At 29.8% G+C, this 21,839-nt stretch overlaps 1 protein-coding gene across 1 annotated transcript; it reads left to right on the top strand.

Moving 5' to 3' along the window:
- Positions 1–3,746: 3,746 nt before the first annotated feature.
- LOC129914170 (V-type proton ATPase 116 kDa subunit a 1-like) lies at positions 3,747–19,627 on the top strand. Its single transcript, XM_055993278.1, has 5 exons — positions 3,747–3,901; positions 12,329–12,465; positions 16,631–18,743; positions 18,815–18,986; positions 19,053–19,627. The coding sequence occupies exons 2-5, from the start codon at positions 12,349–12,351 to the stop codon at positions 19,144–19,146; spliced, it is 2,496 nt and encodes an 831-aa protein (XP_055849253.1). The 5' UTR covers positions 3,747–3,901; positions 12,329–12,348; the 3' UTR covers positions 19,147–19,627.
- Positions 19,628–21,839: the final 2,212 nt, after the last annotated feature.

The raw sequence follows: 21,839 nt of genomic DNA, 5'->3' as shown, positions 1-21,839 counted from the left end.
TTTTAACTATGAAAATAGTTAAAAAATAGTTAAAAATGACTATTTTTTTCTCTGTATGAAAGTGAATATTATAGATTTCGATTTATTTTTGACATTTCAATTTCTTTACATCCAGATGTATTTTTTAAACTAGTGAATAATATGGGGGTTATAGTCATCAGGAAAAGTTTTCTAATGGATTTTTTTACTTTTCATTCGATTTGCTACATCAACGCTATCGATGGCATATAATTACACAATTATATTTTGTTAAAAATGCATTTTTGTGATGCAAATTCATTTTTGGTTAAGCTGATTAAAATTACCAAAGCATTCTTCTGATTTGAGTTTCAACTTTCCTATTCCACTGATAGGATAGGACAATTAATCATGGACGGCCCATCAAAGGACAATTCATCCAATCGAAACTTGTGTCATGATGGCCTGTCAATGATAAGTTGTAATATATGATGATATAAGCTGTGATAGGTTGAGTTGATTCAGGCTTTGATGTCATCATTTGACTTTTCTACCTCAATTAAATCCAATGTTGCTAATCTTTACATTTAAAGCTGTAGGAGTAAGATTGTCAACATAGATTTTTTCGAACTGTATCTTTCTATCCTCTTTTTTAACCATAATTTGTGAAAATCGGACAGTATCCTGTTTAGAAAATATTTGAAGGACTTAAGCATTATCCTCGTATTGTACAATCGGCCCTAGCGAGGTAATCCGTCGGAACGGAAATTCTCCGATTTCATACGAAATATGCTTCGAGGTGTGTTTCCGATAATTAAAAACTGTCCGATTCAGATGAAATCGGACAAAATCCGCTCCGGATTACCTCGCTAGGGCCGAAAATGGTTCTATAAAGTGGGGCTATTACTTTACTGCCGACAAAAAAAAAGTTCTAGAGTTATAAAACAATTTTTCGCCAATATCAACAGTTCTTCCTTTATATTTCTAGAGAAAGACTAATAATGAAAGAGGTTATATTAACCCTTTCGGAACTAGCGTTACTCTCATGTAACATTTATTTAAAAATTCGTAAAAAATATTCAATTAAATAAATTTTTTAGGTTTCGATGGATGATAATGAAAGATAATAATGCCTAGTTACTGGCAGTGGCGTATCTAGAAAAAAATTTGGAGGGGGCTGGAAAATTTAAAAAAAAAATTTTTAGGGGGTAAATGTACGAACAATTTGTTGTCTTTTTTATTCATCTTTGATCGAGAGCGAAGTGCTGAGGTATTGAAAGTGGTATAGTAGCATTTTCGTGTTTCATCAAAGTTCTTGTGTCCCAAACATTTTACTTCTTAAATTCAAAACAGTATACAGATTTATTCCTATCACGTCTAGTTTTTGAGCTATACTCATCACTATTTTCGATATAAACGCCCATGTTCCACGATTCGACCGAAAGTAAATTGAATTCACTTTCCAATTTCACGTGAAATGAAATATCATATTCTTCATTTCGATCGATTTCGAAAACTTTGAAATTGCTCCGAACTGGAGGATCATCCATTTTTATTTTGTTTCTAAAGTGAAATTATTGTGGCTTCAAGAACAGAAACAAAGCGAATTGCATTCGATGAGAAAATCTAAATGAGTGAAAAAATGCAGACAGAACACCTACATAGTTTCACTTTAGGCAAGTGAATGGGCAAAAAGTGAAATGCAGAATGTGAAGTCTCAAAAACTAATTTTCAATGAAATTCTTTTTGATTTTTAATCCGAAGTATGTAGGTACCTATATATTTTTTTCGTAAAATGTTGCTTTTTTAATAAAAATCAGTAGCGCAAACTGGAATGTGCTTAAAGAAACCATTAGTTATGTTGACCACTAAGATTTTGAGATATCAAAAATTTCTATTTCCAATATCTTTGAGAAAAATGTTATTTTTGAAAAAAGTAGGTAAATATGAATAAGACGATAAAATACGGCATTTTGAGATTGCATAAGAAGTCTTTCAAAATTAAACGGTGATGTAATTCGACGTCAAAATATTAAAAAAAATGATCTGAAGAATTCCGAATTGGACTAAAATCCGAAAAAAAATATTACCCCAACCCTCAACGTCAGCTACACTTCTTACTTCAAACAAACACAAACAGCCGTTTCAGAATTTGGAGGGGGCTCGAGCATCTGTGCTGCCTCTAAATCTTTAAGATTTACGTACAATTTTCAGTTGATCATGTACATTATGATGAAATCAGCTAAATAATAACATGATCTTGAAGGCTTGGGGGGAGGGGTTTAGCCCCCTGAGCCCCCCCCCTCAATACGACACTGGTTACTGGATTAGTACAAGAAATTAAGGGAATTTTGAAGAATAAGAGGACATTAAGAAATAAAATCCACGACTGGGTAGCACGTACTTGCTCTTTCAGTTCCAAGCACTTTGATGTTAGTTTACTTGAAGATTATAAAATCTGCCTCTACAGAAATTTTAACGAAATTTGGTTGATGTAGGGAAAGAGCAGAGAGTGCAAATTTTTGTTAAATGAAATTTTTGTTTGTCAAATACCTAGACTTTTTTGTTGAGAAAAACTATAAAAAGCAGTTTTAATTGTAATTCCTTTGAATATTACGCATGTAAAGTTTAATCAAAATCGTTAGAGGCGTTTTCGAGTAATTAAGTTATAACTTGAATATTTTGTTTGTGAGGTACAAAAAAAAAACAATTTTCAGAATTCCATAAAAATAATCTCTACCAAATTTGAGGAAAATCCGTCCACCCGTTTAGACTGTGGAAATGTGTACAGATGGACGTACAGACGCATGGACGCACAGACGGAATTACGAGACTCAAGCCCGAACTACATAGAAACACAAAGTGAAAAAAGTACAAATAAGTTTCTAATTTTTCAAATAATCTATATTTTTAAATGTCACATCAATACATTTTTTTTGTTATTTTGTACCTACTTTTGTTTACTTTTTATACCTACTTTTCTTGCCTTTGTGTTTCGATGTAGTTCTAGCTTTATCGTAATGTTGGTTTTGCCCTATAGAGCAAGTAAAAACAAATATTCCATCAAAAAGGTACATACATTAAAGATTTGTATTTTAAATGAATTTACCTCAACAAAGTCTAATAACATTGAACAAAAAAGTACGTATACACCACAGTGTCCTGAAAAAAAAATATCTCAAAATTGTATTTTTACTAACATTTTAAGTGCCCACAACAATTTTTGGATGTGTTCAAATGCATGCTGGAAAATCTTCTCATTATAATCTCTATATTTTCAACACCGAAATTATTTTCAATAAAATACTAATTTTCTCTCAATTAAACATCAAAGAGTAACCATCAAAGCTGTTTGATTACAAAATTACAAACTACAATGTTTTGTGTTTACTTTTTAAAATTTGTCCCCATACAGACATTGCCAGCACCAACCTCTAACTAGCCAACAACATATTAAATGCAAATGAGACAATTATAAGACGATTCTCTCTTTCTTATGCAAATTACAAAAAAAAAAAACAAAATCTAAATAAATTAAACAAAAATCTAATAAGAGCAAGTATACACCTAATTCAAATGTGAGAAAATTTTTTGAACACAAACAGTTGCACTGACGGCAAAGCACAAAAATTTATAAAATTATTTCACTCAAGAGCATTTTGAGTTAAAAGTTTACACTCCCAATGTCCCAACAACAACAAATATATATACACCCAAGCAGAGCTGTCATATAATTGTTCGAAACAACAAATTGGATTGAGCTTGGAGATTTGGGAACATAGCCAACCGTCTAGCAGACGTCTACTAACTTCGAACGGGTAAACGCGTAATAGCACACTGCTTCCTTTCGTCTGGTGTGCATTGAAAAAAATTTATTAATTTATTGGAAAATAATTAAAAATTAAGTGACTTTGAAAGATAAAAATTTTCCAATAAAAAAAGGGTAAGTTTTATCCAACTTTTGAACTCTTAAATTTTAAGATGAAAAAAAAGCGATCTACCAACAGAAAGCCCCTAGACGATCTGATAACTTTTTGCAGATATTTTTAGATAAAAATGTCTTATTTTTTTGCAACAAATTTCGTGAGTGTTTTTTTCTGATTTTAAATTGGTATAAATATTTGTGGGGCGAAGGGTCAATGTTTGATGGTTGACCCCAAGTTTTCTAAAATTACGATCGTAAGCTTTTTAACTTCTATTAACTGTTCGTTAAAAAAGTTTAAAGGCACGTGATTTTTCATACAATTTTTCTTACTCTTCTGATCACAGTCATGGGATCTCGTCTCGAAAATAAATTACAAAAAAAAAACTACCTGCTGTTTTTCAAAGGTAGATGTAGGTAAGAGTAAGTACAACACGATCGATGTGATGGGGGCTTGAGTTGTGTGCGATCAAATGCAAATGTATGAGTGTTCAGGGCGAACAAGTTGAATACTTTTTTTTTTTCTTTTTTGTTTGTTTTTTTGTGCAACCAAAAACGAATAGCGAACAGGTATTTAAACACTTCAAACTCAATTGTCAAGTTTTTCCCTAGAACAAAAACCGTCTAAAAATGGGGTTAATTCATAGTCTTCCATTGTTGCCTTATCAAAATGATATTTTTTTTGCCTTTGATGTTTTTGGGATTAATTATGATCAATTTATGATTTATGTACAATTTAATTTATCATGTGCCTTTTTTTTGATATACACACTATGGAGTTAGCAACTTCATCGTTTTATGGATACAAAAAAAAAAAAATGAAATTATATAATAATTTTTGATGAACAAACAAATGTGGTATCTAAATTACTACTTTTTTTTTAATACCCTGATCTCGTGTTTGTTTGTAGATAGATATATACGACTATATCACATGGGTATAGTTAGAACAATAATAATTATTTCTCTCTTTTTTTCTGATGGTTCATACTGATAAGTTTCTAATTTGAATGATGCTTTGCGATGGCTAATAACAACAAGAAGGGTGGGGACTTGGATTGGGACAGAGCAGAGTATAGAGAGCGACAGAATAAATAAATAAACTTCAAATTGAAGAAGACGTCAGCATTTTTTGTTCAATTTTTTATTCCCAACAAATGGCAGAGTATTAATTTAATACTCTTTTTTTCTGCAATTGTATATATATATATTTGTATATAATATACATTTAATGAATTTTAATTGAAATATAGGAATTTTTTTTATGACCAAAAACAAAAACCTTGTTTTACTTGTTTTGAATTTTAAAGTTTTTTTCACTGACGAATGATCGTAGAAAAAAAAATAAAAAAAAAGATACAAAGTAAATATTTGCAAGGCTTGAGTTTTTTTTTTGTTCTTTAAGACAAGATAAAGATAATGATAATTCTTTTGAAAAAGAGTTAAGTTTCAAAAGAGAGATATAGAAATCCGAATCGGAATATGATCGTAGATAGATAGATAGGTATTGTTTTTTTGGATAAAATTCTTTAGGGTGTGTCGTCTTGGTGAGTAGGTATAGGTATTCAAATTAGAAAATATTACCGGCCGGCAGGGTAAGGTAATGTAGGTAGAGGTATTAAAAGTATTTTAATTTTTGTGGCGGTTAAATGAATTCGTTCTATTTCTATTTGTTGTAATTTTCGGTACAGTATCAAAATAATAATAATGCATGGCATATAAAATGATACATCATTCAAAAAAATTGGATCTCGTAATTCTTTCTGTCTGTGAAATATTCTGTCTCAACCCCAACTTACAGCCCAGTGCACTGAAGTGATTTCTTAAAAAAGTGGTTGCCTGTAAAGTCGGTTAACTAACGATAATTTTAAGTGATAATGTCATAAGAAAGAGGTTGTGTGCTTTTGATAAAAAAAAATGTTTTAAAAATTATTTTTTTGTCAACTTCCTTGTTAAAAAATGTTTAAGACATGTAATAACACCATCTCATATTATATCACAAGCCAATGATTAAGACTTTACATATTTATAACTGCATGTTTTGTAGAAAAACGGAGTAATTTTTAAATCCAATAATAATTTAGGAGAAAAAGCTAAGACAAAATACCTTTTTTGTCTTTTAAATTTTTTTATATAAAAAAGCTAACAACAAGATTACACCATTAAAAAGTTAAATATTTTTTCTTAATATGTTCCGTAAAAGGAATAAAAATGATTTATTGAGAACAATCACTTTTCATGAAACTTTAAACACTTTAAAACCATGTGTTTTATATGACAACCTCGAATAAATTTAATATCATATAAAAGGTTTTTATTTCAGCTCAAAATATTCACCTCAATCATGTCTCCATGACATCCACAAAAAGAATTGGAATTTTTTTGAATGCAATCATAATAAGTTTTATACCATCTGAAAGTTTGTTATTTCAGTTTTAATAATATGCCTCAATCATATTAGTACGTTTTCTACAAAAAAAAGTTACAATTTTTTTAAGCCAACCATGTCGAAATTTGAAACTGAGATCACTGTACTTTCTACACTGGTGGTTGGTCAAAAATGTAACGTTTTTTCCCGTTATTTGGTCAATCATTTTTTTAGATATTCAATTTGCATGCCCAAACCCATGGCCAATACCTATGTATATGTCCTATAAGATTGGAATTTTTTGAATGCGTAGAATAATTCTCAAAAATAAAAAAAAAAAACATACAAATACCCCTAAAAAATTAAGTGTTTTTCAAAAATTCGTATTTTAAAACGCAGTGCTTTTGTAAAAAAAATTAATGGAAAAGAATTTCTGTAAAGAATTTTCCCTTCGCATTATTACCACTTTGTCGAAGGTCTACCTCACGTTTTTGTTTAAGAAAAACCTTTTCTAGCTTGATGTTGAAAGTTTTAGATTTTTTTTAATACCTTCGTCTGATTAACAATAAATTTATCTATCCATACAACTTTCTACTGCGTCGAGTTTAGAAAATAGAAACTTTTTGAAATATCGTTTTACCCCTATTCACCCTAGGTATAACCTTTTAAATGAGCTATAGCAGATTTTTGTATCTCTAATATTTTATTTTTAATTGCAATATATTACCACACTGCTAAAAACCTCAGTCGTAACGAGAGAAAATGGCGTCACTTTTTCGTGGATGCATCCATGGTTCATGGATTTATAAGACGTTATCACGTCGAAAATCCGGAAGCACTACAGAAAATTAAAGAATAAAATTATGTCTCACATTAATTTCAAATTTATTTCATGTACTTTTTTTTTTAGATTCAAATTCGTTAAATGTTACTCCAGTATTTTTACTTTTTTTTCTCTTTTATATAATTTCATGTGGATTTATCTCTCTGCCTACCTCATTATTTCAGAATAGCACATTAAAATAATGAAGCCTCTATTACGAAATGGTTTATTTATTCAAAAATCTAAACAATCATAAATCGTATGAAAATAGATTATTTATGTTTTTTTATTCACTCCCAAGGAAAACAAAGAAACAATTCCAACAAAACAATTAAATTGAATGTAAACATTACTTTTTTAACCATAAAATGTATTTAAAAACTGATTCATTTTTTTTCTATTCGATTTTTCGTGCTTTAAAATGGAAAATTTAACTTAAAGCAAATAATATTTTTCTTTGATAAAAATCAACTATGAAGCGAATAATATACGAAATAACATTGACGAAATAAAACAAGTAAAACTACTTTTTTATTTTATGACTTTTTGCAAAACAAAATTAAATTTTTTGGAACAGTGAGGTTCATGTGGATAGATGCACTTTTATTATTCATGTTTTTAATACATTAGTTTCGAAATAAGATAAAAGGTTTGTTTTAATGTGGTGGAAAACAATTCTTCAAAACAAAACTTTTTTTTGATAATTTTAAAAGAAAAAAAAAAACATAACAATTGCAAAGCCGCCATTTTGTTTTGTTTTTACAATATCAAACGAAATATTTTGTTTTTTACTCTCAAACGAAATATTTTTGAGGTTAGTTTTGAGCAGTTGTTTTTCTCTTAATTCTAAGTCTCATTCGAAAAATTACACTTTTTGTGTAGGTGTTTCAGAAATATTATGAATTTTAAATGTATTATAGTCTTTGAAGTTTCCATGATCTTGCAAGCTCTTCAAAATTCTAAAGAAACACCTATTTTACACATGAGAATAACTTTTGTGTTTTATTTTTGTTACAGTGTTATAAAAAATATTTTAATTATGTTAATTTAAATGACTCGGAGTGTACCAAAATAATCTAGTTTACACTGGATTGTATCGCGAAAAATAATAAAAAATATTAATTGCCAACTTGTTTATCTGGAGAATGTGAACCCTGAGGACATAAAACTACACGTTTTTAATGTTTAGCTTCCAAAGGAAATGAGTCTGGGTTAACCTTTAACATGATGGATTTATGTTATTCTTTTTTTATTTATAAGAAATGGAATTGTTAAGATTGTTCGACTTCAATGAGAACGTATGTATGTAAGGTAATCATAATTTTTTCATGAAGAGAATCGTCATCATAATAATCATAGATTTGTATTTTGGGGCTATTTTTGTACTTTCGTGTTCTTGAATGTAAGATAATATTTTTTTTAATATGTATGGATTCTGACTTATTTCTTTCTTAGGCTATCAAAAAATTTGCTAAAATTTGACATATTATTATGGTCTTAACTATTTTTCTTTTCCAAAACCTGTCTCCTTTGTTTAAGTCTATAGTAAGTTGAAGACTGCCTTCTATATCCAATCATTCCAAAAGACATAATGCTTGTCAATATCTGATTGACTTTCTAAAGTGGGTACTTCTCTAATAGAATGTCTTAGAAGTGTGTTCCTACTAATTTGTTGTTAGTACAAGTGTTTCATAGTAGAAAACCACTTGAGTTATCTCTTTATCTATACACAACAATCATATTGAATGATTATGACTTGAAATTAACTTTTAATTTCAGTTTTAAAAATTCTTTTTCTGATTGATTTTATAAGGGTTAAAAAATCGATTTATTAGAAGTGATAACAATGTGTATAAACATGGAGATCTTATCTGGATTATAAACAAAAGTACTTCAGATTTTAGACAATAATCATATTAAAGCATTAATCTAAGAATATAATACTTGTACGACAGCTATATTGATGAAATCAAATTATAAAGAAAAATGTTGTTGCCTCCACCTGCTCAGAAAGTAATAATTTATGTGAGTTTTACACCTTAATTAGCCGCTTCCTTTATTCGTAATTCTACTTCCGGAGACGGACTTACACAAAACCACCTTTAAATGTAAGCTTGAACTAAATCTAAAATCAACAATTACCATGTACCTACCTCAAGGTAAAAGCAGCGCTGAAACGGAAGCTTGAAGATTTTTTGCATACATTGAATAAAATTACGTGTTTTTACAATCGCTATATAAAAGTAAATAACTGTAGTTATTATTTTAAGACTTGGAGAAATTAGAATAGGTATATGCAATAACTGAATGTTTAAAAAAATCAATTTTTTTTTTTACCTGAATCCAGATTTTTGGATACATTACAATGAAATGTACGTACTGACTCTTATGGTTAAATTTGCTTAGAATGTTGCAAGTTTTGTACAGCATTCATAAAATAATAACTTTAATTTAATTATATCATTCAGTTTTGAAAGTTGTTTTAAAAATTACGAAAACATCTTTTATGGTTCAAATCTCGAAAAAAGTAGGTATGCCATTCGGTTTTTTCATAACAAAGAATTTAAAAAAAATTTTTGGAAATTCTTGGCGTCGTTTTAAAAAAAAAATAATTTTTTGTGTATACAAATTTTGGGAATTCTTTCAAAAAAGAAAAAAAAAATTAGTAGAATAAAATTTCAAGAAAATTCATCTATCCATTTTTCAAAGATTGATTTAAGGCAAGAAAGAGTACGATAACTAAGGCGGTGACAGAATTTTGTAGAACAGTCTATCTCCCCCCGTTTAGGAGGGAGGAGCAATTTTCTAAAAAAAAAAAACAAAAAATGATTAAAAAAATATTTCAAAATAATGGCAACCCTTACAACTATAAAAGATACCTTTTTCAAAAGCCAATATTTTGCACTTATTTTTAATTTTCAAATCAAGTTATTTTAAATATTATTGAAATAACTTGATTTAAAAATTTAAATAAAGTGGAAAATACTGGCTTCTGAAAAAGGTATCATTCATAACTGTAGGCATTGCCGTCATTTTTAAATAATTTTTTTTTTTATTTTGAGTTATCTTTTAGAAAATTGACCCTCCCTCCTAAACGGGGAGAGATAGACCATCCCCTCCCATAGTAAAAAATAGTTATATTTGATTCCTCTATAAGAAACCGTTACTAATTTTCAACGCCTTAGTTATCGTACTATCCCCTGATCAAAAAAAAAATAAAAGTTATTATTTTTGAAATTAAGTAATTAAAATTAAGTTGACTAAAATTTATTTCAAAAGTAGGACCTTGTATGCCACAGTACCCGTATTTTTTATCAGAACCGTTAGAGCCGTTCTAGGAAAAAAACAACCTTTTCCATTTTACCGTTAATTTTGGTTCTAAAAATAAAATTTAAATTTCACCTGTAGAGAATCTGAAAACTCATAACTTCAAAATTTGAAGAAAATCGCTTCAGTAGTTAAGGATAGATACAGACAGACTGACAGAATTGCGGGTACCCCCTTTTTTGCGTTCTTTATCAAGGTAATGCCATAATAATAAATTGTTTAAATTTTTCAGTAGAAAAAAAAGTTACGTATACACCCCAGTGACCCGGTAATTTATTTTGTTTGAATAAAATAAAGGCAAATTTTACTGGATATATAATCACACATACTCGAACATTAAGTTAATGACACACTGTGTCTCGGTGACAGATATCTTATAGGGCCTGGCCACACAGTGTTGTGCCCAATCACGTTCCGATTCACATTTTCTAGGAACAAACGTCAAAAAGAGGAAAATCCTCACCCCTCTTGCCTACAACCTGACTGGTTAGGCGATTGAAAAATCACCGTGTAGCCAGGCACATACCCGATTTCAATTTGTAGTCCCCAATATTGTTGCAAATGTGCTGATGCCAGTTCCGGCCTCAATTTCAGTTCTTTTTATTCCCGTCAAAGTAAAGATAAAGTTCGATGAGGCAGTTGATTTGATAATAGAAAACATGCTCAAAGGTTTTTTGTGGGCTAACTTCTTTTTTAACCCTCTACTGCATGAATTATGAACGAAGTGATATAAAAATTTTTTTACAATTTTTTAATTTTATTAGGGGTTGAAAAAAGGTATTACATAGAAATTTTTATTTTTTTACATATATATACATTTTTAGAAACATAAACCATATATGGGTTAGTATGCAGCAAGGCGATTTAATGCAGAAAATTTATAACCCATATATGGTTTAGTATGCATTCAAGGTATGTTTTGAAAAGTATGTTTTTATTACAATGGACTTTTCTTATTCATGGAATTTATTCAAACTCACATTGTGTAGAAAATGGAATATTTTGGCGTTTTTTTTTGCCATTCAGGGATATGGTCGATTTTTCCAGTTCGCACTGAATTCAACGACTTTTGCCCTTGGTTGATGTTGTGAGTGAATTGAAGTTTCGGGATAAGATGGAAATGGACTTCCGTGACTTGTATAACTCCCTCCCATTTGTTTTTTTCCATCTCTGCTTTGATCACCTACCAAAGTTGAAGGTCGTCTTCTTTTTCGTGACATTGTAGGTTATCAAGATTTGCATATAAGTGCTCGGAGATGGCTTGTTTGATGTTAAAAAGAGCCAGAATCTGAAGCTAGATCATCATCACTTCGAAAGCCATCACGAGTTATAGCATTTACACGCTTATTTTTTCTATATAAAGTCTTCGAATTCATTTTACAAAAAAAAATAAAAATCATACAAAAATCAGTTATGTATGTCGCCAACGCATGATAACCCATATATGGTGTTTTGGAAAAAATGAAAAAAAAAGACAAAAATTATTATAAAAAACAAAAAACAAACTTCGTAAACATATAAAAGTATAATAAATATATACGAAACTTATTTTTAATTGGATGCAACTTAGGTACTTGTTTATTATGAAAAAACACCGGAAAAGTACACACTTTTATTCACTGATTTGCACTTTACACATGCTCTTGAAACAATGAGTTTATTTCAGAATCACGACTCTCTTACTGATAATAAAAACCGATTTATTATAAAAAAATAGACGTAGTTCTACTATAGTTTTTTCTTTTTGACATTTGGTGCAATATAACGGAAATAAATCGATATGAAATCGATAAACCATATATGGGTTGGTATGCGGTAGAGGGTTAAAGTTGCTGATATTGCCCTTTTCTAATTTTATTTATTTGTATGTTCATTTTTTTTTGTTTTTGTTAATTTTATTTAGCTCAATAATATTTTCTTTTTTTTACAGGGCAATCATAAGTCTTCATCATGGGGGACATGTTCCGCAGCGAAGAGATGGCATTATGCCAAATGTTTATACAGCCAGAGGCGGCATACACATCTGTGTCGGAGCTGGGAGAAACTGGATGCGTTCAATTTCGTGATGTAAGATTATTTAGATTAATTTTTGTGAAAAATAATTGATGGAAATAATGTTGCTTCCTTGTGGATTATTAAAATTTCTTTTAATGATCAGAAGAATTTAATTTACTATTTGGATCTTGAAAAAAAATGTTTTATAGCAATTTTGTTTCATGTTTTTAATTGTAAAAATATTGTTCACTTATGAATGGAGTCTATTTGCCTTTTTTTCATCTTTATTGTGGAGCACGATCAAAGTTAATAGAAATAGAAATTCAGACTGTCAAGTTCAAGAGCTTGAAAATTAATTTATTATTTCGATTTCAGTTTGATAATGCTAAATTTATGATGAACCTAATTTAAAAGACATGTTTGTTTTTCTATTTTTTTTTTGCTTTGAAAAAAAAAAAAAATGATTTATTTTAACGCACAAACTGTTTTGTATAGAAGGTAAAGATTATTTATATACGACTTCTGCATACATATTATATGCTCCTGGCTGGCTGTTTAATATTATATTTTTGTTTTATTTTTATAGTTATGAGAACATGATAATAAAAAAAATTATATTAGGTGGGCATTAATGTGTCTAGCTAGAAGTGTGAACGGTCGCAATAATGCGAACTCTAGAATTTCTAGCTGATATTTTAATTTTAAAAATAAACATATTAAAAAATTTGTAGACATTTTCTATATATATAAATGCATTTTGAGTCATATCGTCATAGTCAGTGAGTCGTTATGGTATTGTAACCTCATTAATTTGATGACGAATTGTATAAAATGTGTGTATTTTGCTACGAAGGACATAAATTGCGTAGAATTAATCCTTGGTGATATTTTAGAAAAAAAAAAACGAGTACACCTAGGTACATTAGTATTTTTAAATTAAAGGTATTTAAATAATAAATAATCTTTTTTCTATTAATTAATTTGAGGAAATTGATTAAAATTTTTATCTGATACCTACGGAAAAATAATTTTTGTGTGCCCTGCGATATTAATGAAAAAGATATTTTTTTATTTGGCACAGCTGTTGCTTTCATTCGAAAATTAGGAAAATTTATAAAATCATGATGATTACCAAAGACTTTTTGATGGTTTTTTTTTGGCTTATACTGGAATTACAAGTTTATTGAAAACCTCGTTACCCCAATGAGCCAGAATTACGTGCATAGGACAATTTACTTTCAGCTACGTTAAACATCCAGGATTAGTGAAGAATAAGATGCCTTCTATGTTTTTGGTGTTCGTTGGGTCCCCATTGCTTTAGTTTTCTACTTCTTATGAGTAGATTGGCATGATTTTCAAGACATATTTTAGCGGATTTGAAGATATCTGTCAATTTGTTGGATTTTGTTTTTTTTTTTTTTTTGGTCAAACATCTTGGGTAATTTTTTGTAGATTTGTTAGATCTTTCTTGGGAAGATCGGCACCTTTCTCCTTTCAGTCTTTGAAGCCATGATCGATTTTATAGTCTTAAGTTGTTGTTGATTGGCAGCTTCCAATTTGTATGTAAAAACCTTCAATGAAGGAAGTTTTAATGCTGCTGGTGAATTTGATAGAAAATGTTTCTCAAAGCAGCCCCGAAAAATATGTTTTTTTCCTCGCTAAATGTTTGTTACTTAGGTTAGTAGCTTTGATATGTCAAATCTTCTTTAAGATATATGAATATATTATACAACTTTTCTATAAACCCATAAAAGCCATAATGTTTTAATAATTCAATTTTGAACTTAGGTCTATCACCGAAAAGAAGCTATTGTTAAATACCCACTTTGTCTAGCCTAATGGGCAAAAAAAAAACAGTTTTTAAAAAGCAACCAATTTTTTGAAATACCATTTGTTCAGCTGCCCCTTTGTCTTTGTGTGGTCCAGATTTGTAGCATATTTTGAGCCATTGAATTCGTTGCAAGTTTTTGTAAGGGCTCCATCTTTGTCAAACAAAATGATACGTTCCTAGATTTGGCGGACAATTTGTGACGGAATCAAAAACAAAAGCATCTTATGAACTGTAGTTAATAAAATAGCAATGTGTTGCACCAACCAAAAATTTGTAGCACTCATGATTTTTGAATAATTAAATTTTCTGTCTTAAGTCTGAAGGTATGGGACAAAATCTAAAACGATTAAAAACAATGGGTCTGGCTGGCATCCAAATTTGTAGCTTTTTAAATGCTTTTTAAATCTCTTAAACTTGTTTTTATAGCCACAACAATTGTTTGTTTTTTTTTAAATTCCGCTAAAATAGAACTGAAATTAGTGGACAAAAAAACATAATAAAATAATTTTTTTTATAGCCAAAATTGTACCTAATTTAATGTTAAATTGTTGTACAAAAATTTTGTAGCTCCTCTTAGTCATTTTTCATTTCAATTTGAAGTCTTAAAATGCACTTCCGGTCCAGGTTGTAAAAATATCAATTAAAAAAATCTATTTGAAATTGAATCATTTATTTTCAAAACATGATAAGTCCATGATTTTAAATTTTACAGGAGAAGAAAAAAACGCTCTATTTTCTTTTGATGTTGGTAGCAAAATTTATAAAAAATATATTCTGTAGAACTTTTGCCTAGGTATAAATTACCGTTTCGTTTTTAATTTTTGGAGCGATAGTTCAAAAGATAAAAAATAAAAACGCTTTTGGACTTATCATACTTTGAAAATAAACGGATGTGAAATTAGTTTTAAAATGGGTACACAACTTTGCTTTCATCTCCAGTCTATCACAAATAGACCAGGGTCGATAATTTTTGAAACCAAAAAAAAATCATAGTAGAATGAAACCCATTGGAAAAGGAGGTGAATATGATGAAAATTAAAGGAAAAATAAATTACGGGCGAGCCGAGTTCGGGAAGTGGGTGGGTTGAGTTTTTAATGGTAAAAAATGGTATATCTCGATTTCCGGCAAAACTACAAATCCTATAGAAAAAAGTTGTATGGCAAAGTTGTAGGTAATAAAAAGATCTACAACTTTTGTATCAACAATTTTTTCACATAACCTCAAAATTTATGTGAAAAATTCAAAAAACCGAGTTTTTGGTTTTTTATTTTTATCTTTTTCAAAAACAAAAATTTTTTTACGAAATTTGGTGAAAACTTACCTTATTATGTCCCAAATACACTGTAATTTATTTGATTTAAAATATTAATTTGTTCACCTTATTTTGACTTAATACCAAAAAAACACCCTTATTTTCAATCGAAAATTCACGTGTCAAAATATCAGCTTTTTTCAAAAAGTCGGTGGGTATTTCGTTCGTTAAAATGTCTATTTTCTGATGGTGTAAAAAACATTTTACATTAGTATACTATAGAACATGTTCTAGTAAAATTAAAAAAAATGAAAAAAGCTTGAATTCGAAAAAAAAATTTTATCATTGTTTACAATTTTGGCCTATTTATTTAAATTTACACTTTAATTACTCAAAAAACGTAAGATTTCATGTAACATTGATTAATCTATTAGTATTTGCAATAATTTTTTTAAAATTTTTAGTCGAAAGCAAATGCATTTGCACAAAAGTTTAAAATATTCCTTTTTTTTTTTAATTTGTTTGCCAGTAGTTGTAACTTTTATGAAATAAACTGGAAATGCAGATCCCAATTTTTAGAATGTTGAATGTTGTTTATAAAAGTAAGCTAAAAAACTAAAAAAAATGCGAAATTCAAACATTTTTCTTTTTGAAATGTGAAGTGGGCTAGACTCAGATGAAACGCTAAAAACTTGATTTTGTAACTCGATTAATGATCTTGTTATTCAAGATTCCGCTAAAATAAGACGGACTTTCATTCATAGGTATTTAATTGTAATAGTCAAAATTTTCATAAAAGTTGAATTACAATTTTTTTCCAAAAAAATGTAGCATTTAAAGACAAAATTTGTTGCCCAAAAATTAATTTTGAAGGTCTACTTAGTAATTTTTTTTTAATTTGAGGTTTAAAAAGTGCATTCCTGAGTTGCTGTACCAGCGCACAAAAGATAAAATATATTCATTTGTTAATTGTTTTTGCTAGTAATTGTTGCTTTTCGAAACAAAATGTTTGATGCAAATCCCAAGTTTGTAGCTGAAACACTTCTTAAAATAAACTATTCCTTATTTATTTATTTATTCTTCTATATATAAAACCTCTTTGTTGTTAAATTTCCAAATACTTATTGTTCTTTCATTTTTATTACAATTCCAGTTAAATAATGGCGTCAATGCATTCCAACGTAAATTCGTCACCGAAGTTCGTCGTTGTGATGAACTCGAGCGAAAAATTCGCTACATCGAGACCGAAATTAAAAAAGATGGCATCGTTCTAGCCGATATCATTGATGACATCCCTAGGGCACCAAATCCAAGAGAAATCATCGATTTAGAAGCTCATTTGGAGAAAACCGAAAATGAAATTCTCGAATTGGCACAAAACGAAGTAAATCTCAAGTCCAATTACTTGGAATTGACCGAATTACGTCAAGTACTAGAAAACACTCAAGGTTTTTTCTCCGATCAAGAGGTGCTAAATTTAGACTCTATGCGCACTAATTTACCTACCGACGAACACACAGTCAACCAAAATCGTGGTCGTTTAGGTTTCGTTGCTGGTGTAATTAATCGTGAAAGAGTTTTTGGTTTTGAACGTATGTTATGGCGTATTTCACGTGGTAATGTTTTTCTAAAACGTTCCGATTTGGATGAGCCTTTGAAAGATCCAGCTACAGGTCATCCAATTTATAAGACCGTTTTTGTAGCATTCTTCCAAGGTGAACAGCTAAAGAATCGCATCAAAAAAGTATGCACTGGTTTTCATGCTTCAATGTATCCATGCCCAAGTTCCCATACAGAACGTGAAGATATGGTCAAGGGAGTTCGTACTCGGTTAGAAGACTTAAAACTGGTTTTAAGTCAAACCGAAGATCATCGTAGCAGGGTTTTAGCTACCGTTTCTAAGAACCTACCAACTTGGAGTATCATGGTGAAGAAAATGAAAGCAATCTATCATACTCTAAACTTATTCAACATGGATGTCACTAAAAAATGCTTGATCGGAGAATGCTGGGTCCCAACTCAAGACCTCCCAGTCGTCCAAAAAGCTTTATCCGATGGTTCAGCAGCTGTAGGAAGTACAATCCCATCATTTTTGAATGTTATCGATACCAACGAAGCCCCACCGACCTACAATCGCACCAACAAGTTCACCCGAGGCTTCCAAAATCTAATTGATGCCTATGGTGTAGCTACTTACCGCGAAGCCAATCCAGCTTTGTACACCATCATCACTTTCCCATTCTTATTCGCTGTCATGTTCGGTGATTTGGGTCACGGTTTTATATTGCTTCTATTCGGCGCCTGGATGTGCATCTGGGAAAGGAAATTATCCCGAGTTAGAGCTGGAGAAATCTGGACAATCTTCTTTGGTGGTCGCTATATCATTTTGCTTATGGGAATGTTCTCCATGTACACTGGATTTATGTACAATGATGTCTTCTCCAAGTCTTTCAATCTTTTTGGCACAACTTGGAGCGTTAATTATAACACTTCCACAGCCATGTCCAATAATCATTTGCAACTTAATCCAACCGATTCTGTTGAAGGTGTCTATCCAATTGGACTGGATCCAATTTGGCAGCTGGCAGAGAATAAGATTATCTTTTTGAATACCTACAAGATGAAGCTTTCAATTATATTCGGTGTGATTCACATGTTCTTTGGAGTTTGCATGAGTGTGGTTAACTTTAATCATTTCCAAAAGCGTGTTAGCATCTTTTTGGAATTCCTGCCACAAGTTTTGTTCTTGACTCTTTTGTTCGGTTACATGTGCTTCATGATGTTCTTTAAATGGGTTAAGTATTCAGCCAAGGCTGATATTACAGCTGACAAACCGGGATGTGCTCCATCTGTGCTGATTATGTTTATCAACATGATGCTTTTCAAATCTTCGGAACCCTTGGAACATTGCGATGAATATATGTTTGAATCTCAACATCAAGTTCAACTTATATTCATTAGTGTCGGTTTGGTTTGTATTCCATGGATGTTGTTGGGCAAACCGATTTATGTGAAGCTAACAAGGAAAAATCAAGGACATGTCAAGCATAATGGCGATGTTAATCAAGGAATGGAATTAACTCCCGAAACTGATAGTCCTCTTCCATTGGGATCGGAGGGACATGAAGGTGGACATAATGAAGAGGAGGAACCGATGAGTGAAATCTTTATTCATCAGGCTATTCACACTATTGAATATGTTCTTAGTACTATTTCACATACTGCTTCTTATTTGCGTCTTTGGGCTTTGTCTCTTGCTCATGCTCGTGAGTATTTTTGAAAATTTTTCAGGAGTTTTTGAAACATTTATGTTTTTTTTTTCGAATTTTTTTTTCAGAATTATCTGAAGTACTTTGGAGTATGGTGCTATCGTTGGGCTTGCAAAGTAGTTCTTACAGTGGAAGTATTATGTTGTATTTCATTTTTGGTGCATGGACATTGTTTACTTTGGCAATTTTGGTTATGATGGAAGGTTTGTCAGCTTTCTTGCATACTCTTCGTTTGCATTGGTAAGTTTTGAAAAAATCACAAAAACCCTATTTTTTAAAAATGAATTTTTCTTCTTTTAAAAACAGGGTCGAATTCATGAGCAAGTTTTATTCTGGTCTTGGTTATGCCTTCCAGCCATTCAGCTTTAAATTGATTTTGGAAGCTGAAGAAGAAGAATAAAAAGTTTAATCCAGCATATTTTTTTTCTGATTCCGACGAAGTATTTCTTTGTTTTTATATATATTTTACTTTGTTCTGTTAAATGTTTATATAGTTTTTTTTTGTTCCCAAAAAAATAAGGGATTTTATTTGTTTTTTGTTTAATTTTTGCCTTCTTTTACAAATTTAACTTTCAAAAAAATGATTTATGTTTAATGTTATTTTCACAAAAAAAGAAATCATTTATTATTAGGCTTTAATTTCATTGGACAATTTTTGCAAAAGTTCATAAGTTAAAGTAATTTTGTTTTGAAAAAAGGTTTCTGCATATTTTTTGTTAGTTTTCCAGTCAGAGATATCTACCATCAAAAAATATGTTTGAAAATTTTCGCTTTTGTACTTTTTCAATTTTTAGGCCAATGTTGTTAAGGCTCAAGAATGATTTTTTTCTTCAATTACAAAATATTCAGTTTTATTATTAATAAATCTTAAGCTGCGCATATTTTTGAGTGTTTTGTTTGTTTTAAACATGTAACAAGTTGATCTGACAATGGAAAAAGTAAGTATAGTAAGTATTATCGAATATCTGCTACTTTTAAAACAATAAAAAAAGGTAGCTTTTTTATTAGTACAGATAAAATAGTACATTAAATCAACAAATAAAAAAAAATTGTTACACTCATGAAACTTGGCAAAAAGTTCGCTTTTGGGATAAGAACCAAGGATAAAAAGGTCTATAAAAAAAAGTTGGGTGGAAGGGTGTTTATTCGCGGACAAAAGGGAGGGGGTGAAGGTCAAAAATATAGTGAAAAAAATCGTTCGTGGAATATCATCATATGATACATGTTTTTAAAAAGTTATTACCGATTAGAAACAAGGGTGCTTGTTGTTTTACTTCAACAGGTAAATATGGGTGTTTTCATAAACGATGGAAATCTGCGTTAGTACAATCGTCTTTCTGCTTTGCTGCATTAATGAACACACCAATTCTGCAGAATGTTTGCAGGCCTGCGTTAGTACAATTTTCGGCAGTCACTGAGTAATCATAAACGTCAGCAAAAAAAAAATATAAAAGTGACCACAGAATGAGTTTTGTTTGATAAGCAAAAAAATATTTCCTTTTTCAGTTCCCGAAAACATGTTTTTAATTTGTAAACCGTGTTATATTAGGGTGGCACAAAAAAAAAAATACATAATTTTCTTCTACTTTTAACAGCGGAATAAAAAAAAACGAGTGGTTCACATTTGAACCAAATTATTGAATGGAAAAATATATTTTTAGTTAGGGTGTTCAAAAAAATTTTTTTTTTGCGTTTGAAAAAAAAAAAATAGTTTTACTGCACAGAAAGTTTGTTTGTTGTTTGTCTTATTTAATTCATATCAAATTAATTAAATCGATTTTGTTTGAAGAGTAAATTTAAAATATACTATGTTTCTGAGCCCCCTAATGCGAAAATTCCTGCTTGATTTTACATTATATTTCATAAACCATGTCTTACCAACTTTCTCTGTAGTGAAAATTATTTTTTTTTTTCATTAATAAAAAAAAAATTTTGAGCCACCCTAATGTATATTTTTTTCTTCGATAATTTGGTCAAAATAATATCCACGTTTAATTTTTTCGAATTCCACAGGAAACTGTAGAAGTTAACATTTTTTAGAGCCACCCTAATGCGAAAAAAAATCAATTTAAACTCGTTGTATCAAAAAACACGATTTAGAAATTTTTGCATCATTAAAATCTAAATTTTTCGAAAAATGAAAAAAGAAACATTTTTAGCACCACCCTAATTAATATGTTTGCTTTTCATTTTTACTTGCGATATAGGTACTATAGGTCAAGTTTAGGATTCGTAAAAAAAATCGAACTCGAGATAACAATTTTATATGACATTACGATGATGGAGAATGCCAAAAAAGTGGGTCCGGCAATTCTGTCTGTCTGTCTGTCTGTCTGTCTGTGTGTCTGTCTGTCTGTCTGTCTGTCTGTCTGTCCGTCTGTCTCTATCTGGAGCTGCAGCCTAAACGAGTGAAGTGATTTTCTTCAAACTTGGTAGTTAGCAGTTTTTGGTGATTCCCTAGAGGGGAAATTGAAATTTTTTTTTTATGACCAAAACTAACGGTACCTGCCATATAACGGAAATAGAAAAGTTAATTTTTTTCAAAAACGGCTCTAACGATTTTGATTAAAATTTTTGTGTGTAGTACTACACATAAGAGCCAACTTTTTAAATAAAAAAAATATTTTTTGTACCGTTATTAACGGTACCTGTCATAGAACGGTTTTTTTCATTTCTGAATATCTCGTACAACATTAACCCGATTCAAATGAAAATTTTTATACAAAAGTGTGTAAGTAAAGATAATATTAAAATTTTAGAAAATTTTCAAAAAACGCATTTTTGGTTTTTTAAAAAGTATTTCAAAATTTTTTTTTGAAAAATCAATTTTTTGAAAACGGATTAATGAAAAATTTTGAAATTTAGTTTTAATGTGTAAATTAATTATTTCTTCAAAATGGCATCCCAACTTTTTTTTTTGAAAAATGTTAAAAAATTTTTATATATAAAAAACTATTTTTTTAAAAAACGGCTCCTACAATTTTCGAAAATTTTTTTCTAAAAATACCTTTTTATACAAGAAATAAAATGGCATATTTGTTTTTTTTTTTAAGATAATTTAAAACGGAGTTTAATTAATTATAAAAACAGATT

Source organism: Episyrphus balteatus, chromosome 3 (assembly GCF_945859705.1).
Source record: "Episyrphus balteatus chromosome 3, idEpiBalt1.1, whole genome shotgun sequence".
Classification (NCBI taxonomy): domain Eukaryota; kingdom Metazoa; phylum Arthropoda; class Insecta; order Diptera; family Syrphidae; genus Episyrphus; species Episyrphus balteatus.
This window is presented reverse-complemented; position numbering and strand designations above follow the sequence as displayed.